This window comes from Platalea leucorodia (assembly GCF_965183815.1).
Source record: "Platalea leucorodia genome assembly, chromosome: 9".
Lineage (NCBI taxonomy): Eukaryota > Metazoa > Chordata > Aves > Pelecaniformes > Threskiornithidae > Platalea > Platalea leucorodia.
In genome coordinates, this window is record NC_138831.1 from 47,422,573 (window position 1) to 47,447,875 (window position 25,303).

A 25,303-nucleotide genomic window follows, 5' to 3' on the forward strand; every position below is an offset into this window, starting at 1 on the left:
TTCCCAGAAGCATAGTGGTTTCCCTCGTAAAAGAACAGCAGGTGTTAGAGTGTCACCGAGGGACTTGTTTTTGACCACAAAGCCAAGAAAAAGCAAGTGTCTTCAGTAAATCTCAGCTTCTCAGTGACCTCTGACGGAGCAAATCCACCAAGCTAAATTGGCTGACTTTTAGGCCAAAGCCAATGATTTATCTGTGTTGGTTGGGCTCAAATCCTGGAGGCTTTATTGAGATTAGAAGGAAACTTACTCAGCAGAGAGCAAAGAAGCAGCCAAAATTTGGCCTTTCTGAGAGCAGGGAGATGGGGGAGACAGAGCAGAGAAGGGGGTGCAGTGCCCAGAGCAGATTTGTGTGGTAGAGCTGTGCCCCGATCCCAGCTTTGCAGGGCTTGTGCCAAATTCTGGTCCTTTCCCAGTGTGAGCTTTGGTTAGGCGCAGTCCTGAGGAGTAAGTGCAGAGGTGGGGGCTGTGCAGAGCTGGCTGCCTTACGCGAAGCAGCAAATCTCTGCAAAATTCCCAAGGCTGCAGCACTGGGTGAAATTTAAATGTGTGTGTGTGTCTGTGAGAGAGGGGGAGAGAAAGAATGCCTGGGGAGATGGAAAAGGTTGAAATGAGTCACTCCTCGTCTTTTTGTCTAATTTGGTAGATAATACAGGGTGTGATGCTTCACTGCCTCCTTGCTGAGCAGCTCGTGCAGAACCAGTTCCAGTGCAGTCAATGAAAGGAATTCTCTGGATCCAGCCCATATATGGTGCAAAATAAGGCAGAGGAGAATCGGGCACAGGGATGTGCTGGCTGCAGGCGCTTCTGCCGCGCGTTAAGCCTGGGAGGTGGGATGCTTTGCTGCTGTGCAAAGATTTTATGACTTGTGACACAAGCTCAAAATGGGAGGCATTTCAGTGGCTTCCTCAGCTTAAAAGTGGCGTTCTAAAATGGCACTTGACACTTTATATTAACTTAAGCCCAGTCACGGTACAGTAACAGCAGCCGATGGATCACAAACGGAACAAATGCCTCCTGGGAACGCAGTTCCCGCGGAGCAGCGATGGGGTAGCGGGCTGAGCCTTAGCCGGTACGGCCCCACACTGGAAGCGGGGTCGTGAGAGCGGTGTTGGGCGCTCCCTAAGCGGGGCTTTGCTGCCTGAGCGGGGCTTTGCTCCCTGAGCGGGGCTCTGGCGTCCCCCTCGGAGCAAGCCGGCCGGCGGCATGCGCCGGCAGGGGGCGCCGCAGGGCAGCGGTGCGGGCGCGGGGGCGGGGCCGGGCGGGGCGGGGCGGGGCGGGGCCGGCGGCAGCAGCGCCCCGAGGGCGGCGGCGGGCAGAGCCCCGCGGCGAGCGGGAGCTGCGCAGCGCCGGTAGCCCGGGGGCCACCGCGGCCCCGACCCCGCGTCCCGGGCAAGATGTGGCGGCGCTGGGAAGCGGGATGGGACGAGAAGAGGGAGCTGCAGGAGCTCAACTCCCGGCTGCGGGTCTTCGTGTCCCGCGTGCGGGAGTTGGAGGAGGAGAACCGCTTTCTGGCGCGGGAGCTGGCGGAGCTGCGGGAGCAGGAGCTGATGGGGCTCCGGGTGCCCGAGCAGGAGCTGGCCTGGCTGCGGATGCAGCTGGAGGAGCTGACTCGGGCGAAGCTGGAAGCGGAGCTGGAGCGGGACGGGCTGCGGCGGGAGCTGGAGCAGCTGCAGCTGCTGGGCGCCGAGGTGCTGGCGATGCGGCGGCGGCTGGAGCCCGAGCTGGCCGGGCAGCGGGAGCTGCTGGAGCGGCTGCGGGGCGAGTGCGTGGCCCTGGAGGAGCTGCTGCTGCAGCTGCGGGCCGAGCACGGGCACCTGGCGGAGCGGCAGCGGCGGGAGGCCGTGGAGGTGCGGGAGCTGCGGATGGACCTGGCCGCCTTGCCGCCCCCCTTGGCCGGGCTGAGCCTGGAGGAGCTGGAGGAGACCTACGAGATGCTGCTCAGCCAGAGCTGCCGGGAGACCCTGCTGCGCTACCAGGAGCAGATCCAGGTGCTGCAGGAGCAGGAGGCGCAGCGGAGCCGGGAGGACCTGGAGCTGCTGCGGGAGGAGAGCCGGCAGTGCCGCCAGCACCTGGAGGACCTCCACCGCCAAGGCCAGGAGCTGTGCGGGCTCCGGGAGCGGCTGGAGCAGGAGCTGCTCGCCTTGCAGGACCGCCACGGCGCCGAGGTGGAGGAGTACCAGGTGCGTGGCCCCCGGGTCCCGGGCCTCCCCCCGGGCCTCGCTAGCCGTGCCGTTCCGCCCGCCCTCCGCTGCTTGCTTCGCTGCTCCTCCCAGTCTCCTTCCACCCTCCACCCCCTTTTTCCCTTCAGTTCTGGCCCATGGTGAGATGGGAGCCCCAATTCCCACGACCGCTCTCATACGCTAACTCCATCCCTCCTGCTCCCTCTGCTGCAGGCAGTGCCTAAGCCCCTCTGAAGACTCCCTCTGACTGCGTGAGCCGGGGCTTTCTCGCCCCGCTTGGCCCCCCTGCAGTAGGGTTTCCCCAGGTTGGAAGAGGAGGTGGCCCAGCAAGAGCCTGTTGCTGCTGAGCCCTTCTCTGAGCAGGGCAGGGAGTCCCTCTGAGAGCCGCTGCGCCGTTTGGGGAGAGCCGGGTGCGAAGGGTGGGGATCAAAAGGGAGACGGTGACCCCGAGGACATCTTCCTGGTGACAGGTGCTCCCTTCCCAATCCGCCCTCGGCAAGTACCCAAGAGCGTGGAGCTGGCGCGCGGGCTTGCCAGGGCTCCTGCTCGGCTTGGCGTGAGCGCGCGGGACATGGGGCAGTCCCTGGGAGCAGGCGAACCCAGGCCCCGTGCGGTGGGACATGAAGCTTCCCCTCTAAGCCTGAAACTTGAGGTTGACCTGTCCTGATCAGAGAAATGATCTGAATTTTCTTCCTGCTTTACACAGGCTGCTGTGCACCCTGAGCCTAGAGAGATGCTTGTAGGCCCCAGCGTAGCGAAGGAAACTTTTAGTTGTTTAAAGGCAGGAAGACTCGTTGCTGTGCTACAGGCAGCGAGCAGAGTGGGAATTTCTTGAAATAAAACTTTAACGAAGTAGGTGACTGGTGTCTGCTCGAGGCGGATGTTTGGTGGTGTTAAATAGAGGGTTACAGCATCTGAAGCTGAGAATTTGCTTGCTGTCAGAATAACGTTTGGTGTAACGATGTGTAATCACCCTGTGCGTGCGGACAGATCAGCAAATGCCGCAACAGCAAACTATCAGTTCATCCAATTTAGAGTGGAGAACACGTATTAGATCATCCAGACCATCCATCGATTTCCTGAGGGCAACATTTCTTTTGTTCATCGTTAGACCTCTTATTAACACGCTGCTGGAGCTCGGTGTTTGTCTGAACCCCGTGTGCTAATGATCGCATTGTGCCCATCAGCCGTGGCAGATTATGGAGATGCTGGCAATCGGGAAAGGACTGGGGCCTGTTGCTGCGTGTCTGGTTTTTGTACGTTGCTAGGTTGTTTGCAAGTTGCATAGTTTGCGGATGCTGTGAACTGAGGCAGGTTAGGTACGTAAGAAGTAATCAAAGGCTTTTAACTTTTAGAACTTCATTTTTGACAGGACAATTCATTCTTCCAATCATGTATGTAAATATTTCCAAAGCTTTAGAAGAACGTGTTATATGTAAATCCTTCATTAATTAAATCTATCCATCAGTCAAAGCCAGGTGAAAATATAAAGAAGAAAAAAAGCCCCTTTTCCCCCTGATTTTTAAGGTGTATAAGTTTATATAAATGTACATAAGCCTACTAATATTTAAAGTTACTTTGATTTCCAAAATACGTCCTCCTCGCTGTCTGTATTTATTATTAGGGATTTCTAATGAAAACATCATTGATCTTCAATCATCATTGCTCAAACTGAAAACCTTTAAATATGGTGTTATTTTAGTAAGAGCATTTTGTACAGCTCACTATCCGTGCTAGTTTTTCTCTAAAGCCAGTTAGAGTGGGTGTGTTCAGATACCTAACCCTCCTTTCACCTCAGCAAGGTGGTTTTATACCAGTCTGTTGTCTCTGTATCTCGCTGTATTTTTAAAGAATTTTATTCAGAAGAGCAAGGGGAGACAAAGCAAGCCATTGCAGAAGTCAGATAATCAAAATCAATGCATGCCCTCGCACTGTCCTGCTCCAGTCCTCAGCGATGGATTATTTTGATACCAAGATAACAAACTTCTCTTTTTACTCTCACAAGCATTTGGTGTGCTTTGGATTTGACAGGAGCAATAGTTTCAAATCTTAGTAACACAAGAAAAAGAAAAAAGTGCTTTGATAGCCACCCTGAAAACATGTGAGCTGTCTGATCTTTGAATGTGTATCTAGATAGTATTTCAATTCTGGTGAAAATGGTATCGTAAGGTTTGTAACTTCTGGATGGTTTTGTATTTAAAATGTTTGGTTTCTAACGAGAAAGGCCTTTTCCAGCGGCCAGTCTACTGTAGGTGAGAAATAAAATATCTTTTGCTCACATCCAGGAAAAAAATGATAGAATGTGTAGAAGCAGCTGTTTCAGGTTTTGTTCGTGTGAGCAAAGCTTTTTTTTCCTCCCTCATTGTTTCTTTTATTGGTGAAAGTATGTTCAGTGTGGACTTTAAACTACTCTTTAAAAAGCATCTATTCCATGCTTATTTATTGGAAAGTGTCACATAGAAATGATATGTATGCAGAGATTTAAGTCAAGTGATTATTGTTCATTGCGGCTGCAATGGCAATTAGATTTATTCATATTTTCCATATATCATCCAGTCGCCTTATATGTCCATCTTTGCCTCCCGCACTGTCCTTATCCTCGCTAAAGCTTTCAGCAATGTTAAATAGAAATACGTATTTGGAGTTATAATTTAGCCGAACCGGGCAAGCTGTAAATCATACGCTCTTTGGAAAACTTTCCCTGGTCCTGGGTGCGAAGGGGATGAACTCAGTAGGTCTCTTACTTCCATAGTTTTAGCTGTGTGCTGTAACAATACTTAGGCAAAAACTCCCAGTGATTTGAGAAAGCCCTGTATTTCTTGGACGTAAAAATGGCTGTGGCTCATCCTGCTGCTTTGAAGAGAGGCAGATATTTTTCACTAATGCGGTGGGTTTAGGATCGGTTCCTGCGTCGGTGTTATGAGCTCCAGAGAAGAAGAAAACATCTTGTCAAACGAACATACAATATCAATATGTCATGTGCATTTTTTTGTGTACCACTTTCTGGCCAGCTAAGCGCAAAGTGTCAGTTCCTCCCCTGCTGAGCCACTGAATGAGCTATGGGATCGGTAAATAGTACCAGATGGAAAGGGCTGGAGCCTGGAAACCTCTCTTTATTCCCTGAGTAGGTGCAGCTTGGACAATCCAAATAAATTCTTTTCCCCCTGCTGCCCTTCTAAAATTTCCCACTGCTGCCTGGAAACGAACATCTGAAGGGTAGAGAAAACCACTTCTGTTCAGTTACTCAGTTCTAGCAGGACATCACTGGGATTTGGGGGGGCATGGGTTTGATGTGGTTGAGAAACAAATCTTTCCAAGAAAGTCCTGTGCGAAGCAAACACAGCTGCAACAATACAGGTTACCTTTTGCAAAACAGAAGTTCGTCAGCTTGCGATCTCCTGAACTTTGCGAAAGTGGTTTATGTACTTTTTTGGCATGCTTGGAAACAGGACTTCAGACCCGTTGTCCTCTGCATTATGTTTAAGCATCAGCGACGGGAGGGCTAGGTGAGTGGCTGTCTGCCATCCAGTCTACACAATGTCTGCTGCTGTTGGAACGAATTCCTTTGGAACCATTACACAGCTGGCTGAGCTATGTAGCCCCTTATGGTAATCATTAACGCAAACTTAGGGATCCTGAGTGCTCTCCAAATCTAGCGGGTAGAATCTAGGTGGCTTTTCAAACCCAGACTACAGAACCTGGGGGTGAGGGACTGAAGTTCCTATGTCTTTAGATAGGTGTGAATATCCCCAGTCTCTCAGAGCTCCACGCACTCTGTAGTCCAGTGTACAGGTTCCCTGTACGGAGTCTACTGGGACTGGAGCAAGACCTGTGCGTTATGAAGCTCTTTTTAACATATGCACTCACATGTATAGGTTAGTCTCTATGTTTAATTGGGAAGGCAACAAACACCCGAATCGCTTCATGTTTTGTATCAGAGCTCTTATCACCTTTAGGAGTTGGTCCCCTAGAGATCCAGTCTTTCTTGCCTTTTGCTCCTTTTGCTGACTCCTCTGGTTCTGTCAACACCCTGTCCATTCTTGCTTGATAGCCTCTTCCTTTTAAAAGCAGGCAGGGCCTGGCACTTTTCTTCCCTTCTCGTCTTGGGATTTTCCATTGTGTCAGTTCTTGAACAGGACTGTTGCCTCAGAGCCGCTAAAGGTCAGCGGTTCTGCTTGCCGCTGTGCGTGACCATACAGGATGGTACCTCCGCTGCCGTCTGGGTGAGGCTGTTGGATGGTTGAGAGTGCTTTTTCAGATACGCAGATATGACTTGTCTTCTGCCATAAAAAGGGTGTTTTAAGGTACACTGAAGACTGTAGGCAAGGTTTGTCATGTCAAAGAACACATCAGTGTAATCATTTAACAACAGCTGCAAACGAAGAAATAGATGAACATATGTTATATAGAGAGATGTACCCACACGTAAATGAAGATACAGGCAGCTTCCTTCATAAAGCTTGCTTTTTAATTTTACTTTAAAAAAAAAAAAAAGACTATTAATATTTGAAATGCCAGCACTTTATATTCTTAGTTCTTAAACCTTACTTCTGCCTAGCATATCATGCTGGCATTAACTGATCTGGGGAGTCCCCTGCTCTATCTTCATTTTTATGCTATTGCTTATACTGTGATACTTGAACACTTGCTGTATATAAATGATGTATTTTGAATTTTTTAAAACTAGACTGTCAGTGTCTTGATTTTCCAGTTTGTATTGCAAAGCATTTGTTAGGATGCAATCTAAAATATGCGGTCAGGGACTCCTGTTCAGTGTTGTACATGTGTATGAGATATTGCTCTGTAAATGACAGTTCAGGGTCCTTGCATAGTGCAGAGTGATGTGAACAAAATAGAATCAGGCCTTTGCTGAGATTTAATTTCTGTCTTGCCAGCCGCCAGTACAAAGTGTAATCTATAGCATTTCGGTTAGCATCAATCTGCTGGCTGAGGAGGATTGATCTGGGTTAGCAGATTCTATCCACAGTGAGGAAACCATTAAGAACCTCACTGAACAGCTAATACTGATACTTTTAGTTCTGAGTCTGTACTGAACAAGCTCCTCTCAATTATCAGGGGAGGGCTTATTTTCTGGAACGTGGTAATTTGCCCCTCACGTGAGAGGTAACACCAGTGATTAAAGCACTTGCTTTCTGCGACGTTCTTTTCAAGAGCATAACAGTCAGTTATCTTCGTCTAAATCAAATCTTAATGTTCTGTTGCACAAGTCTTCATTGCTTTTTCTGTTGTGTGCGGTTATTCAGTATTTAATCTTCCATTTAGTATTTTGGAGTATGTTCAAATTTAGATCATTTTGGACTTTGGTATTTTTCTGCTCATCAGTCCCTTTCTCCGTTTCCAAAACTTGTTAAAGAAAGGTGGGCAAGCCTTACCTACTATCTCATCAGTGCTCCCGCTCTCAAGTCATTTGTGGGTGTCATATAAACTACACTCCTCCCATACACCCCCCCCCCCCCATGAAGGTACAAAGTTATATTTAGCTATCAAGATGAAAATGAGCAATCCCTTGTATATCATCTGAGTAGCAGTTAGGACAAAGTTGGGTGGACTATGAAGCAGGTGTCCAGATACTGTAAAAAACTTGGCTCGAAGGAACCGCTGGAGGTTCATCCTGCACCTCCTAGGCACTATGAGTATCTCCAGATGTTAGAATCCAAAAACTGGTTTGGACCCACATGTCTACGGAACTGAAAATACTGATAAAGAGAAATAGGCCAGGTTCTCGTGGCAAAGCAATCACCGAAATTCCTGATCTCAAGTGTGATTTAGGCATGTACATCTGTGCTCTTAAAATGACAAAATGAGTCACATTTAAGTCACGTTTATAAAGGAGTGTATTTTCCTTGCTATGTGTACTTGATAACTTTTGCATAGGGCATCTGAATGAGTTTTACTGAAATATTTAACTAGCTTAGTAAGGCATAAAATGAAATCTTAGCATAAAACTCCGCTTCAGTAACAATGTATTTCAGATTGTATATGGTGAGGTCATAGAGCTGATTTGTTCTGGTTTTTGAAGTGATGGAACATATTGATTTATTGTTCTCTCAGATTTTTTTTTTTTAAATTAAAAGTTTTACATTATTAGGCACTTAAATGTATAGATTTTTATACTAGTTCAAAACTAAAAATCAATATTTCTGTTTAGAGGATAATTGACGCCCTAGAAGAAGAAAAGCAGTTCCTGACCATGTCAATCACAGATTACCTGAAGGACTACCAAGAACTACTGCAGGTGAAAGCAGGCCTCATCCTTGAAATTGAAACCTACAGGTAAGAATTGCGGTCACACTCAATTGTCTAATTGGAGATAATTTAAATCCCTCTTTATAGATACGGGAGCCCCATTCATCTTCTTCCCAGCATTTAAAATATAGACAGCTACTTCTAGAGTCTCAGATCAAGACTCCTTGTATGTATTGCAGTTTTGTTAGAATAGAGTGAACGGATCCCTGATATCAGTTTTTAGCTCCCCGTTGGCTTGTTCTGACATGGGTCACCATGCCATTCTGTGCTTGACTGTGCTGCCTGTGAAAGGAAGATAACACCCCTTCAGAAGGCTGCTAATACATGTGGAGCTGCCTTAGATCTCCGGGAAAACTGTAAGAATAGTAAAATACCGTTATTCATTAGTAACACTGATAAGCATTACCAGTGGGCAGAGGTGACTGGAATTTGATCACTTGACCAAAACTATCTCTGGTAGTAATTCATTCTGTTCCTCTGTCCCCAGAACAACATGTTAGAGAAGCCAATATAATCCATAGGAACCCTATTAACTTTGTACAAATGGAGTGATATGTAAGAAACCTTCTTGGTCCTGGCCAAGTTAATATCAAATTGATGTGAATTTCTGACGCAATATTTGATTACAAGCTGAGGAGCCAGTATCCCTAAACTGCAATCGGTTAAACATGAGGTACTACAGCTGCTGTCTGTCAACTTACATGGCGCATTTCATTGTTTAAATGTGTTGGTTAGTGTCCACCTGCAATATAAAACTAGTGAGTTCCCCGTTCTTGCTTCAGTTGTAGGATAGTGTGAAGATAACAGGAAAAAAAAAAGATAACAGAAAAGTCTGGCTGAGTAAATCCTGGCTTTCTCCATCCTTGGTTTGTGATGGAAACATGTTTGGATCAAGTGTGAGATACCAGCAAACAACATCTCTGCTAATGAATCTTCAGTACTGTGTATCTCTCTAGCCACTTAGTTGCTCTGGGGTTGAAAAGCCAGAGTAATTCCCCTGTCTGGAGAATCATGATGTATCAGTTGGCACATGGCATAAAAGCGATTTGGAAGGGAAAATAAAGAACAAAGCAAAACCTATGAACTGAAGGAAGATACTACTTTATAATAAAGATCATGGTTTTTTTCTACAACTAACACAATATTTTCAATACATTTCATTAGATATTGATCTTCAAATACAGAGAAGTAGAATTCTTATTGAGCAAACTAATAATTTGCAAAATTTTAAATGTCAGCCTACTTCCGTATTCTTTTTTAAGGAGAATGCCTCAGTCATTAGCTCATCTATATTGTGTGCATTATTCATATTGAACCTGCATAAACAGACACTGGTATTACCAGTTATATATGATATATGCTTCTGTGTCCTAAAGCGTTAACGCTGTGTCTTAAGTGTGTAATATCGCTATGAACCAATAAGCATCTAAGCCTGGATAAAGATGGCACCAGCTGAATTACGGGTGAAATGTGTCTACTAAAGCAATCCACTGGTGAATATGAAATTTAATTGTAGTTGCATAATGAAAATATGAGTAAAAGAGTAACTTCTGAGTAGCTTGATAACAGACAAGTGAGCAAAGGATGTTTGTAGTCCATCAAAGAGCAAAAATGGTCTGTTCAAGATGCCTCGAGTATTGTGTGCTATGAGGTACAGACCAAGCCTGGCTTCTGGACAAGGTGAAATAATGAGCTGTATGTGGGACAAGTAATTTGCAGTCAATTGGTGAGCAACAGTACCTGGATGTTTGTTGGTGGAGTGGGATCCCTGTGATCCTTGGAAAGCCAGTACTGTCTGGAGCATTACTGGAAGAGAAACTGTGGAAATGGTAGCCAATTGTGATCCTTATCTGTGTGCATTAATTCTGTTAACTTCGCTAAAACATATGATTCTTCTAAATTTAATCTCAGCTCTGATGTTGACTTTTATTGTTGTCACTTAAACTTTCTCCCTCGGTTTATTCATCTGCAAAATGGGATTAGCACTTTCACAATAACAGAACTATCAGAATTGTTTTGATGATTAGTATTTATCCAGAAGTAGTAACGATAATGCCCAGATATTTAGTTGTTTGGACACGCTCTTAGTGAATAAGTGAACCATCAGTGCTTCAGCTCTGTAAAACCTCGTAAGCCCATTAAATTCCGGAGCTCCTCCACAGGTCGTATCACTGATTATCTGAGCATTACTGGTTTGTCTAAGGATTCCCTGCCCTCCTTAATGAAAGGAGAACAATTCAGAATCACCTGCAGCATGTGTGTGTTGTCCAGTTAAGAAGCCTCCTTAACCTGTAGTGTTTCTTCATCTGATTGTAGTGAATGCAACTTGTGTCGCTGATTGCTTTGGCAAGGCAAACTTCAGTGGACAAATGAGCATCTACCTACTGAAAAAGCTCTACAGATGGAAACAGAGAAATGGGCCTTGCTACAGATCAGAAAACAGGCTATCTAATGCTGCTGAAAAGTGATTGTTTTGATTTGTGTTTTTACATTTATGGAGTTTTACCTATTCCTCTTTTTTTTTCTTATTCTCCCTTCACTTAAGAAAATAATGCCTTCCCTCCTGTATGCCTTTATCAACACTGCTGTCAGAGGGAATCAGTATGGATCCACTTAGTAAGCTGTTTAGTAGCAGAATTCTGGACTGCTCATTTCAAATCCTGTTCCTCTCCCAGGTCTTTTTAGCTGTGGTAATCAGGGCATGTGAAGCCAGCTTCGGTTTGTTTTCACAAAGGATGCTGGCATATACCCTTGCTTATGCATACTGGAAACGAAAGGCACCTATTCACACTTCATTCAACATCCTGAACTTTCCACTGACAGGTTTCCATGAGGGCCTTGCCCCCTCCTCTCCTGGCATTGTAAGTTAAGGGTGTGGTATGTGGTCTACTTCTTGGAGCTTTTTTTGTACCTCCCACCCTGTATTTTCTCTTTGTTTTACAAAACTCCTACAGTTTTAGTTTTAAAGCCAGTTGTTTCCCTTAGTCAACATTGCTCCTGGACTGGGAAGAAGAGCACTATTGCAAGGAACACCCTTCCCCAAGGGTGAAGTGTACTTCCTCTCTGATTCTGCTCACCCTTCCTGCTCTGGGATCTGAGGCTCGCTCAGGAAGTGAAATACATGTCTCAGGTGGCTTTACGAAGTTATACCTCATGGGAATCTTCGTTCCCAATCCTTTTTCACCAGTGTTGAAGTAAAGGTTTATCAAGTGTCTTGCAGTTTTGGTCTGTGTTCTTGGAACCCTGCAAAACCACAACTACTTAGACTATGCTTAGGTTTTATTTCCAGAGAGAAGTGCTGAATTATTCACTGTGTAAGACTCTTCATTTTAAAAGGAGAGAGAAAATCTGCCTAGGATCAGAATTACTATCAAGCCTTTCTCCTTAGCTATCAGAAGCTTCTCTTTAAATAGCAGAGGCTGCCCAGAGCCTCTGCCATAGGCTAAGTAGTTTTTCTGCCCTCTCTAAAATATGTTGTTGTTGAAGGGTAAAAGATTTTACTTTGAAATCCTAGTGTTATGCAAATGTTCTGTTCTAAATTACCACCCTGCATTCTGAGGCAGCGGAGGCTACAAAGCTTCTTTTTTTTTTTTTTTTTGTCTCGTTTTTTTTCCCCTCCCTTTCTTTTTTGTCATGGTCATTGTCAGGATCTCTTAATACACTTGTCAAGCCTACTTTCCAATCCTCCTTCAGTTGGTTTCCTCCATCAACACTTCTTCCGACCCTTCCCATGCCTTCGTCTCAAGAAATCATCACCAGCATTAAGGCCTCCTCAGCTACTCACCACAGCTTTTTCAGTCATTTTCATTATTTCCTGTTTACAACTTGTACCATCCAGTATGTCCTATTCCTGCATTTGTTTTATTTTGAGAACTTTCCAAGTTTTCTATACCCAGGGAATTTAACATGCAGTCAGTTACCTGCTGTTATGCACACAGTCCCTGTCCTCCCATCCCGTGATGGAAAAAACATGTGGAGTGGCGTTTACCCCTAAAAATGCTTCCTCCATTCCACTTCCTGGAGAGGGGTTTTTTTATAACTCCTTCCCAAATACCCAGGATAGAGAGGATAAATTTTTACAGCCTGCTGGCTAACTGCTCCTATCTGAGATTTTGGGTTTCTGTAGTTGAAACAAAGTCATTGCTGTTTTGAATGCCCATGATAACATTTGCACTGCATCCTTTTGGTTTTGGCAACTTCTCTCTCCCCGCCCCAACCGGTTTATCTCATCCACCTGCTTTCATGGAGTAGTTATTTCTGTTGTCATGCAGCACACTGCGGGGCTTCAGGCTGACTAGCATGTCGCTGCTAACTTTAGATAAATGACATTAATAATGAGATGAGTTAAAGGTGCAGTTGGAATATATTTTCTGGCACCACTTAAACTAAGCATTAACGCACCGTGTGTATATGCCATTTGGGATCTGATTTCCAGGAAGTCGCTGACACGGTTATTTTTTAGAAGAGTGCTGCTCGGAGGAATGTTTTTTATTATTACTGTGAATACTTAAAGAGTTCATACAGCTGAGATTAACACCCTATTCTTCAGGCAGTTTAAGTTTAAAAGCAGTCCTCACCACGAAGGGGTTATAGTTTAAATGATTAGTCTTAGGAAAGGATGCAAAGGAACAGAGAAGCAAAATGACTTGCATAAACTGAAGCCATGGTCAAACTGAGGAGCACAATCTGAGTTTGCTGGCTTCCACGCCAGTGCTCAGTACTTTACACTACAGTTTCTCCTGCTAGTTTATTAAGCCAAAGTCAGTTTAACATTTTCTTGTTTATCTGATAAGCTTGAACACATACGTATTATGAACTGTGTAGAGTAAAAACACTGATTCACTGTCCAGTCTTATAGAGGTCTCATGAAGCTTTGCCTTTCACTTTCAAATACAACGTATTGTCAGTAGTAATATTTCAGATCCAGCTTTTCTGTGTGCTGTTGCCCTTTGCCATATACAGTTACTGCTTGGAACTTATTTTTAGTGACTTCATACGTTGCTGCAGCAACTGAACAACTGTTGTTTTAACAGCAGCCAGAAATCCTTAGTCAAACTACCCACATTCCTAGTTTCCTTCGTCATGGTTAACGCTTTCATTGCCAGCTCCTTGGTATGCTTCTGCAACGTCACCACCAGTTTCTCTAGCGCATGTCTATCGGAGCAATTTGTTTGGCACTCGCTAGCTTCATCAGATCAGATGTTTGGTCTTGGGAACATTCTCTATATGTGCTGAAGTAATCTAATTCCTATAAAGCCTCTCTTAACATGGAGGAAGATAAATTGCTTTTACTTTTTTTTTTTTTTTTGACTAACAAAATAGAAGTAAAGGTGTCCATCTGAGCCTGTTTTAAGGGGGAAAGTGACCTCTAAATGTGTTAGGTAATTCTAACCTGGCTTTTCTTCTGAATCTAGGCAAATCCATGGTTGCAAAGAAAACCTTACTAATAATACTTTGCTGATGTAGCACTGAAGAGGCAGTCAGAAACCAAAAGAAGCATAAAATGTCCAAAAGGATGAGGGATGAGTTATATGAAGTGTGAAATCTACAGGTGAAATTTAAAATGCCTGCTGTGTTCATTTTGACAGACATGCCCGGGAAATGTGTTTATACCACAATCCCAAATTGCTTTCAACTCCCCCCCCAGGGAGTCAGAAGCCTTGGCTATCGTAATCCTCCAGCCTTACTCTTGACAACTTTCATGTTGCAGCTCTATGTTATCAGTGCAAAACATCTGGCATTTTCAAAACTGGAAATGATGAAACTGGTATCTCACAAGTAGACGTGAATATAAAAACACTAAAGTTACTGTACTGATTATAACATTCCGTTGCATATTGAAAGAACTTGCCATAGATGTTCTAGGCTGTTGCACCAGAATGCTGCAGTTGAGCACTTTTTTGGGGACAACATAACTTGTGGCCCTGCAAAATTAGAAAAGGGACAAACTGCTTTTTTTCCCTTTTTTTAAAAAAAAAAAATAATGGCTGGGCATATTTTATGTCAGACAGTACAAACATGTAGCCAGCAGGAGGGAAGGAAAGCATACAAAGATTTCCAGATAATTTATCAGGAATTCTGAGACTCAGTCTTACTGGATAACCATCTCTAAAGCTTCTAGGACTGAATAAGATCGCTCTAATATCTACTTTTTGTATTTGGTATATGGAAGAAGCCAACAATTTTGTTTTATTTTTTTAGAGCAGTTGAGTAATTCTAGAAAATGCACTTAGTCTTCCCCCCCCCCCCCCCCCCCAATGCCGAGAGGACAAAAGTATGCTGTGTGCCTATTTGAATATTCTTTACGCAGAGCAATTACTCCTGAAAATGTTTTGCCCCTCAGTAGTGCTAATCTCTGTGGGAAATGTAGCCCTGGAGTATTTTCCAGCACTGTAGAAAGGAGAAAATGTAGGGTAGTAACCTTATGCAGGAATAGAACAAGCCCGTGGCTGCTGTCAGATGGGTCTGAGGGAGTGTGGTCCTTGTACGCGCATGCTGCATAGGGAACAAAGTTTGGCGTAAAAGAAGGATAGCCAGTGTTCTCACGCAATCAGCTGGGTATCGTGTCTCCAAGAACAGCTAATGTGTGTCACCAGCATAGAACAAGCAACTCAAGAGTCTCCATTCTGTGCGTCAGCACACCAAGAATAGGTAGTAGACAAAATTATGAAGCAGATTATCAATGGTTGTTGCCTGCTTCTGCTATTTGCTTGTAGTGATATAATTTCCATAATGTGAAGGTAAGCAAATTGGTGCCCTGTCCATTTCTGATCAATTGCTGCTGAGCTAACATGAGGTCTTAGTTGGTCAGCAAGAGGAAGCCTTGGCCAGAACAGTCCTGTGGAAGTGCTGGGTTCCTGGAACTATGGAAGCTATTAGTCACTGCAAAAAAGAATGAATGGAAGGCTGAGGAACAGAGGGGACAAACAGATGTCATTAAAAGAAACCAAGCAGTTTCTGTCACAAAGAATTTTTCTAGTCCTTTGTTGTAAAATATGTTGTGTTGATTTCCGACTGAATAGGAACTAAGAATAGTTCCTTTAATACTGTAAGTTGTTTCCTCCAACACTAGCCAGTGTTTAACAGTAGAAGTAACACTTCCCTTCAATTTTCATTTGAAAAGGAGAGAACTTAGAAATCCTAGCTGTAACAGTTCCCTCATATATCACGCTGCAACACCACCTTTAGTACTACATTACCAGCAGGAAAGCTGCTGACTATTTGCTTGCAAACATTTTTTTTTCATTTTTGCCTTTTCTTTATAAAACATCTCCATGTATTTCTCTGAGAAAGCTTTACTGAATATCTGTTAAGTTTTGTGTGGCTTTGTTTTCTCCTAACTCTAAGATCAGAATTCTGGAAAAATTTGCTAGCTTGTATGATTCCATAGTGGAAATCAGGGGATCTTGTCCATGTCAGGAAGCAGAACATTGGCTAATGTGGAAGATTTGATCTAAAACTGTACTGTGTCTGCTGCTGTCACCTACTGTAAGATGACTGCATTGTTCTCATGAACTGGATTCCGTAAAACTAAGAGTCTGGAAGATGCTAAGGATTTCTCATTCCCAGTAATAAAAATATGGGATGTGAAAAACACTCAGGATCTGACCCAACTGCAGGATAATTGTTTCAGTTTCTAAGACTTATAAATGTTAAATATTATGATTATTCTTCCCAATATTTTAATGGAATGCCTTTTTATGTGTTTTGCAGAGCTTTGTTAGAAGGGGAGAGCAACCAGTGGATTATTACATGGAGAGATCAGCATAGAGGGAAATTGCCTCAAGGTAAAAAATGAATATTAAAAAATGAATGTTGAATGAAATTAAATATATCTGGAAACTATTGTGTTATAGGATTCCTTAAGAATACTTTTTACAAGTGTATTGCAAAGTGAATATTGAATTGGTTTTGAGTGTTAATATTTTAAATCAACACAGTGCTATTCTAGATGAGATAATTTATAAAATCATGACTCAAGTGGAGAAGGTAAGTAGGGAGTGACATTTCATAGCTCTAATAGTGCAAGAACTTTTGGATGCCCATAGGTCTTAAGAGAGTTTTGAAGTATAAAGCAAGAGGTATTTAACAAAACATGTAGTTAAAACCATGGAATTCTTCATGATGAGGCATTGTGAGTGTTAAAAAGTTTATGTGGGTTTAAAGAGAAATTTTAGCAGAGTAATGAAAGAAAAATCAAAGACTTATAAAGATACCATTTCTATCTTAGGAGCTGCAAATCTCTGGAGGCTGTGAGAGTATACCAGGGAAGTATCACTATTTACTTGCCCTGTTCTTATACTCTTCCCTATGTATCTACTGTTGGTCACTGTGAAAAGGATACTAGATAAGATGGACCTTCGATCTGACTGCTATGGCCGTTGTTAGTAATAACAGAATTAATCTCAGTAATACTCCTGAGTTTAACAATGTGTGGTCTTAAAGTCATCAGACTTTCATAGACAGTAGTCCCAGAAGAGATTTGAAGGCTGTGTCTGTAGTAGTAAATGAAACAGCCTAGGGCCTAGGCTGAAAGGTTCACATAGAATTGCCCGTGCTGTTAAATTGTTAGCACTGTCCCTGGCACAGTTCTGATCTGGGCTAGCCAGTACTTCTGCAGACAATGCTCAGGCATATTCAGTGGTTACCGCAGACCAGGAAACACTACCAAAAGTCAGAGGAGATGTGGCTAGCTTTTTAGGAGTAGGAGATTTGAGTCATGCAGTGCTGGTCGGTCTTAGAGCCAGACAACGATTCCTGGTAGATCTTACTAAATTGTATAGATATAGCCTAAAAGGTTCTTTATTTCGCTACCTTGTTGCATCTTGTGGCTATGAAGGGTTGTATTTGTGTTCTCAATTTCCAGTATGTGGTAGCAGGTATGCCGTTAATTCTCAATAGGAACTGAGAAACTTCAGGTCACTTTGACTAATGAAGCAGAAAACCAAGCCTAGGATATTAGCATACATTATTTAATACGAAGTTGTAAATGTAAATGAACATTAATATAAATACGGAAGGTGTAATTCTTAAGTAAATGCCACAATACCCAGTAGCTCACAACAGGTAAAATTAGCATGAACTTGCAACGTAGTAAAAAGCTTTGCTTTCAGTTTTAATATAATTTATGCGTAGACTTAATTATCATGCAAGACCTGCAGGAATGCCTTTACAAAGCTCCACAGAAAATGAAGCCATTACTTCTTTCAAAAATTTAGTATGAAATTTCTTAGGTCATACTCTCCATTTTATATTATTTTAGATACAAGCCATTATTTTAATGTTGGGTTACCTGTGCTTTTTGCAGATATTATAAACACTTCATATAACTACACTGATATTTACTCTACTTACCAAGAAAGAAATAGAAGTAAAGCTTCACCAGCTATCAGGATCACTGATACAAGGCATAGAATGCCAGTGACAAATACTAGCAGTTCTGCACGTTATTCAGCTCAATCAACACATGCTGGATCACGGACAACAGCTAGTGGAAGAACTTTTGGAAGAGATGTACTTGGTTCAATATATCACCCTTCAACAACTGTTACAAAGGATGAAAGCATTGTAACAGACCGCAAAGAATTAAGAACGTTTACTCCAGCCTACAGTAGCTGGAAAAACACTGAAATACAGCAAAAGACAGTTCCAGAAAGGAAGAAAACAGAAGTTACAACTTCATCCACAGTATCTTTTTCAAAAGAATCAGCACAAAGATCAGACAAGGACCACAAGCCTGACACAAAGCCAGGGCTTCCTGAAAATATAAGAACAAAACCAAGCTTCACTAGATTTCCGACTTACGAGCTGAATACCAATTTTAAACCATCTAAATATGAAGAAACCGTAACTGAAACTCAGACCACACTAAGAGAAAGAAGAGGAGGCAGCAAACCAACCGAAGAGCAAAAATCTCTGCTGAAAGAAAAAGATAAGCTACAGAAACAAACAAAGGAGGAGAAAAAGAAAACAGATGAGAAACCTTTTATAGATGAAAGAAGTGTTGATTTTGGAAGGAAGACTGAGCAGAAAAAATATATCCGCGAGGAAGTCATTAACCAGAAGTTAACAGGGAGTGATATTTCTAATGCAAGAACTTTGAAAAGTGAATCAACCAAAAAAGATACAAATGTGACCTTGGAATCAAGAAGCAAAGAAGTCATTGAGATACCTATCAGTCTTGAAATGCCTGCTCCTGACAAAGAATCTCAGAGTAATAAAGAAATAAGGTTACAAGGTTTTAAAACTTCCATAGGAAGAGCAACAGATGACCATGTAACTAAGCCTGCTGAAATTCATAAAGTGAGTACTTCGGAAGCAGAATCCAGTCTGAAAGATGAAGAGCGAATTGGTGACAGAAGTCACAAAATGGGAGCTCTGTCAACTGAAAATATAGCAGAGAATATTGTTGCTGACATTCTTAAAAGTTTTACACAGTCTTCTAGTTCACAAGTATCAACAGACACGAAAGTGACCTATTTTAATAAGAAGGAACAACCAGATGATGGGAAAATAAAGACGGAGATCACAGTGCAATCTCAAGTTAAAGAAAACATAGATATTTCTGATGAAGCTGATGTAGGAGGTCTATCAAACCAGGATGTTAGAAAACGGGTTCAAGAGGGTGTTGAGGAAACTCCTTCCAAAGAGGAGATAGAAGACATAGTATATCATGGCCTGAAAGGAAATGAGGGCAGAAAGAACATGTCTGTTAATGTTGAGATTGTAGAGGAGCCACTAGATTACGCCACTGATGGAAGGACTGACTTTTCAACACCTTTTGAAGTAGAGGAAGTGGAAGATACATTCCCTGAGAGAGAGAGGTGTTACGGTGAGGAGGAACAAACCGTAACGTTCACGTATGAAGATGTTAAAAAGAAGAAACAACGCCACGAGAGTTTCACTCATGTGGAAGAAGTAACTGAGGAAGATGACTCACCTATTGAACAAAAATATTTTGTATCTGTTCCTGATGATCATCCTATTATTAATGAAAAAGACGATGACTCAGTATATGGGCAAATTCATATAGAAGAAGAATCAACTATAAAATATTCTTGGCAAGATGAATTTTTGCAAGGCACACAAAGAAAGAGAGATGAAGGTGTAAGCTCTCCAGAAGAAACATATCAAGTGGTAGGGGAGGAAGCAAGTGCCCATATTTTAAAGGAGCATCCCAAAGCTGAAACATCCCATGTTGAATCCATTGTTATTGAAAAAGAAATTAAAATTCCGCCTGAATTTCAGACTTCAATAAAAGGGCTTTTATCAAAGGAAACGAAGGACCCTAAACATCAGTTGAAGGAAGCTTTGGAGCAGTTGGAGGGCAGTTTCCCAGAAAGCGTGAAAGAAGAGCTGTCTGCATTAACAAAAGAAAATCAAGCTGACTCTAGTAGCGTAGAATTTGATATCAAAAGAGTTGATCAAACGGAGGACGGTGGCTTGGTGAAAATTGTTGCTGAAGTCAATCTGTCACAGACCCTTAATACTGATGAATTCGATGTAGCTCAGCTGGGTGAAGTAATTGCAAGTGAGAAGGGGAAAGCAACATTGCACTCCCTGAAAAAAGAGAGCTCGGAGAGAGTTGTTGATGGTAGAAGCAATATAGAAGTAGATGTTTCTTCCCGCAGTGATAAATATACTCCTTTTGCTGATCAAGAAATCTATAACTCGTCCACAATGAGGAGGAGTGGTGGTGCAGGGTATCATACCACTGAAAAAGTTATTTACGACAGTTCGGTTTTGGAAACCGCAGATTTTGGAGAAGTCTCTCAGTCACCACAATCAACTCATGAGACCAAATCCATGAGGCATATTAAGGTTGGTCCAGCAGAAGTTCAGAGATTTGAGCAGATCATATATGAAGGGCCTGGTTCTGAAACACTGGAGCTCAGTGCTACAGAAGATCTTGTTCAGACAGAAGGATCGTCAGAATTTAGCCGATCTGTGAAGCATTTTAAACTGGGTCCTAAAGAAATCCAAACCACAGAAGAAGTAATTTATACAGGCCCTATTACTACAACTGTAGAAGAGATTGATTCTGGAAATCTTTCCCATAAGTTTTCAACAGACTTCAACAGGTCCACACGGCATGTGACAGTAGGATCAAGGCAAGTAACTGAAGAAGTCTCTTTTGAAGGGCCTGTTTCAGACTCTCTGGAGCTCAATAGCTCTGGTAGCCTTTCTCAGACAGAAGGGTCTGTGGATGTCAGCAGATCAATAAGGCACTTTAGATTAGGTCCAAAAGAGATTCATACTGAGCAAGTTATCTTCGAAGGACCAATCTCTGGTAGAGTGGAGGTCAGTGACACTGGAGACTTCTCACAGACAGAAAGTTCAGTCAGACACATTCATTTGGGTCCCCAAGAGTTTATGACAGCTGAAAAAATCATCTACCAGGGGCCCGTCTCTGCGCACACAGAAATCAGTGAACTGGAAGACCAGACGCTTTCAGAAGGCTCAATAAAGCATGTTAGACTGGGTCAAGTGGGAGTTAAAACCACCGAACAAATCATATATCAGGGCTCGCTTTCTGAAACTCCAGAGCTCATTAACAAAGAAGGACATCTTTTAGAGAATGAAGGAAGCTCAGATATCAATAGATCTTTCAGGCACATTAAAATAAGCCCTGTAGAAACTCATGCTGAGCAAATAATCTTTACAAGACCTATTTCTGAAACGCTGGAAGATCTTTCACAAACAGAAGAGTCATCTGAGAGCAGTAGGTCTGTAAAGCATATTAAAGTAGGACCCAAGGAAACATCCTTTACTTTTCAGATGGATGTTTCCAACATGGGTGGAATATCTACAGTAAAAAGTGGAGAACAGCAAGCAACAATGCTCGTATCCAACAAGCAAGACCCTTCTGTTAGTCAGTCACGGACTGTAGTTGAAAGTGACCAGATTGTAGAAAATGAAAATAAAAGAAGAGGCTATGTTGTCTCCAGTTTTTCTCAAGATCATGCTGAAAAGGTAGTGGAAAAGTCACTTTTTGATAAAACTGTACAGTTGCAAAGAATGGTAGACCAAAGGTCAGTGATTTCTGATGAAAAGAAAGTCGCTCTTCTCTATCTGGACCATGAGGAGGAAGATGATGATGATAATGATGGACAGTGGTTCTGAAAGGACTCTTTAATGAAGTCTACTTAGTAATTTGTTTATATATATTTTTGATTATCCTTTTTTTTTTTTAAAAAAAAAAAGAGGAAAAAAAGGGATGGGGAAACACTCAAACTATTTAGATTAATAGTGGACTGAGAAATATTGAATCTAAGTCTCCACCTATTCAGCACACTTTTTACTTTATTGGAAACTTTATTTTGGGGAGAAATCATGCCATTAATATGTTTTACCTCAGAGACCTGTGTCCAATAATTTCAGATTTTTCCACCCATAAAGACAGGAATTTGCTACTGGCGAATTCAGAGGATTATATTTTTTGTTTGTTTTATAGCAGGTCAATTAATAAGCGTGTGCTTGAATAGGACTTTTCCTTTTTTTTTTTTTTTTTTTAAATACTGTATTGCACTTGGTTACTAAAATATTCAGCAATTCTATTTAAATCTTAAGCTACTAACCACAAATATAACAGAATATAAGACTAATGAGAGTGGTAGGTAGCTGATTTTCAGTTCCATTTCTGTGTACTTACACGCAACACCTAATGAAAACATTTTAAGATACAGTTACTACAGCTATAAAAAATAAATACAATTCTGTAGGATCAAACTAAGCATAGCAAGAATTGACAAAAATGGTATTATTTATATACCTAGAGTGCAGTGCAAAAAAGAAAGAGGTAACACTGAAGCAAGAATTTCTCACACTATTCCTAATGAGAAATAGTGACTTTTTATGGTTAGACAGTAGTACATTTAATATCTTTAAAAAGAAAACAAATTTAAAAAATAGGCTGGATAGTATTTCCACTGAAGTAAGGAGAACTCTTTACAGCTTCAGTGGCTACGTACATTAATAACATCAACTTATTTTGCAGTATATGGGTTACCTTGATATTAGGTATTGCTAAAGGTAAGTGTGAAGTGTCAAATATTATTACATAATGCCTAATTTCTTAACACAGTGAAATTAGCTAATATGTGTTCTGTTCTGCAGAAAACTTGTAAAAGTGGCATTGATGACACTTATGATCGTTGTGTGTCAAGTCATTTCCAGATAATCCTTTCTTTGTTTACAAATGAGAAGATGCCCTTTTCCATTACTAGCCCTACAAACCCAAGCTGGGATTTGAATTTTCCTTTTTTTCTTTTTTCTTCTTTTTTCATATTGTAACATTTGCCTCAGGGCAAAGTTGGTTTCTACTTCAATCACTTGAAAATAAGCTAATTTCACTTGGATTGCACATTGGTTAAATGAAGGACATAATTTAACTTTACAATTATAATTCAGTGACTTCAGAGCAGAAGCCAGCACCACTAACTGTACTAAACCGTGCAGTGCTAGCAGAAGCAAAAATAGCAGCCAAAATATTTTGTCACTGGGGTAAGAAGATACCATACTGGACACACAGGAGAAATAAGATACACAAACGAGAAGCTGCTATTTTTACATGCACACACAGACATGCACATTCACGCACTCACTCTCTCCCACCTTCTCTGCAGAGCAGAAACAGGCCTGTATCCGGATGGCTATCTTGTGCCAGTCCGGTGGTCGCTGACTCAGAATTTTTTTCCTGTGGTTATGTAAGCATAGTTTTGTGTGTGCTAATCCATATTAGAATCCAGTTAAACTATCTTAGTCTGGCATGGCTAGTCACTTTTCAGATTCCTTAATATTAACAGAAGCTCGATTTTTTTCAAAACTGACTGCTGCTTTATAATATGAATGTAAATGCAAAGCTAAAGAGAAGCTCCATGCTGACTGACATATCATGCTGTTTCAGATATGGGACAGTTTAATTGTTGTGTGCCTTAGTAAGTTTGAAACTGTACAAAGCTATTAATGTTCCAAAGATGAACTCGTGAGGTTCGCCTGCACTGCAAACTTTTCTACACGCTTTCCTCATTTTGTACAAGTGTGAGTACCAGTGTAGTCAGGACTGGGATATTTTTCGATCATGTACTATGAAATCATTTGTTGAAATTGGAAGTGTAACCAACAGCTGGAAAATGAATAGGAAACTGAGTTGTGTAGAAGCACTAAAGGCATGTACGCTAAGCTTATTTATACTGTTCACTGTGTAATGGATAATATTTTTTCAAAATTATTCATAGGTGCTCAAAAAAGATCTTGTGCTTCCATTTATAAATAGGGTGTTATTAATTGTAGTACTTCTAATATCATCCTGTATCATCCTGATTCTATGATTTTAAAGATGGTAACATCTCTGTATTTATTTTAATAATCGTGTATAAGCCAGAATTTTCCAGCTAGATACCTAACTGCAAGCAATCAGATTATGTACTCCAAGTATTAAATAACTCCATAAAGGAAGAAGTCAGGTCTGTAATAAGCAACAGAGTTAAAAAATCTGTTAGTTTTCTTGAAGTTTTATTCTAAGCTGAAACTTAAACATTCTCTGTAAAACAGATATAAGAATATCTGCAGAAAATGTGTTTTGTAACCAACAAAAAGCTACTTACAAGGTCAAACCCATTTATTGGTACCTTGTGGAATCTTTGACAGACATGCTCCTTAGGAACAACTATACCAACACTCTGTTATGTTTATCTTCACCTGCCCAGAAGATTATAATGTCAGATGAAGGAATAAACCAGTAAGGAGCAAGTGAATCCTAAAATGTAGATGGCCTTAGCGCTGAAGGAGGAAAAAAACCAAACCCATTAGTATTGTTTCCACTGAGGCAACAACAGCTCTTTAAAAATTCCATTACATATCACTGTCAGATGTGGTAGGTTATACCAAGATGTATTTCTATTTTGATTGTCTGAAGGGAAAAATTTGTTCTATGTACTTTCTTCAGTTCTATTTAAGATCAGGATTTCAATCAACTGTTGGAAAGCTAGTTTATTATAGGGAACTGGAAATGGGCATTAGCGTAACATTTAAAGATATGCGCAGTTCCTTTGCATGAATACTTTCAGGCTGTGAAAACAAAGATATCTCATGTAAAAAGGGTTTCAGTTTTGAAAATGTTTGTGTAAGCAGCCCATTTTCCATTTAGTTCTCATTAACCGGAGACATTTTGACGTAGTAATAGTTTTTGGATAATACGACCTTCAGGCAACCAAATGTAGTTAGGTGGACAATTGCATCCTGCAGGCCTAATGGTTGCATTTGCAGAATCACTGCCATAGGTATATGCATTGCTAGTACGAGCAAATATAACCTACTGTCTGATGTACTAACTCACCCTATATGATCACTTTCTGCATAAGTGTTATAACCTGTGGCTGAAAGGATTGGTGATATAACCTCGGTCAGCATGCACTTCTGAAGCTTACTCATATAAGTTGTGCTTTTCATTAAATACAAATAAGAACTTTACTGCTGAGTTTGGATTAAACAAAATGCTTTTAAAATATAATTAGTAATTTAGGGGGTAAAAACTATGTATTTATATGCTGATATAGATCAGAAGTGGGGCACTTTTTTCCAAATGTGTAAACCACTGGTCTAGAAAGCAAATATAGCATAAAATATAAAGAAAGATGTGTGAGAGACCTAGAACTCTGTATTGACTGATGTTTGTGAATAGCAGGTGTTTAAAAAGATGGTAAGAATGTTGAAACTGGGTTTGTTGATGTCAGCTGTGTGAAACTTTGCAGGCAGCTTGTGTTTTGGTCATTTGCAATGAAACTGCATTTTTGTGGTGGTATAAGCTTTGTGATTTTACACTTTTTCACTCTTGAGTATTAAACCATCAAAATCAA

At 41.6% G+C, this 25,303-nt stretch overlaps 1 protein-coding gene across 1 annotated transcript; it reads left to right on the forward strand.

Moving 5' to 3' along the window:
* Positions 1-1,302: 1,302 nt before the first annotated feature.
* SYNM (synemin) lies at positions 1,303-25,303 on the forward strand. Its single transcript, XM_082321777.1, has 4 exons — positions 1,303-2,180; positions 8,350-8,474; positions 16,161-16,234; positions 17,755-25,303. The coding sequence occupies exons 1-4, from the start codon at positions 1,395-1,397 to the stop codon at positions 21,567-21,569; spliced, it is 4,800 nt and encodes a 1,599-aa protein (XP_082177903.1). The 5' UTR covers positions 1,303-1,394; the 3' UTR covers positions 21,570-25,303.

Coding starts and splice junctions, on each gene's coding strand:
- SYNM (XM_082321777.1), top strand. CDS start 1,395: ATGTGGCGGCGCTGGGAAGCGGGATGGGACGAGAAGAGGGAGCTGCAG. Junction 2,181..8,349: donor CCGAGGTGGAGGAGTACCAG/GTGCGTGGCCCC, acceptor ATTTCTGTTTAG/AGGATAATTGACGCCCTAGA. Junction 16,235..17,754: donor TAGAGGGAAATTGCCTCAAG/GTAAAAAATGAA, acceptor TGCTTTTTGCAG/ATATTATAAACACTTCATAT.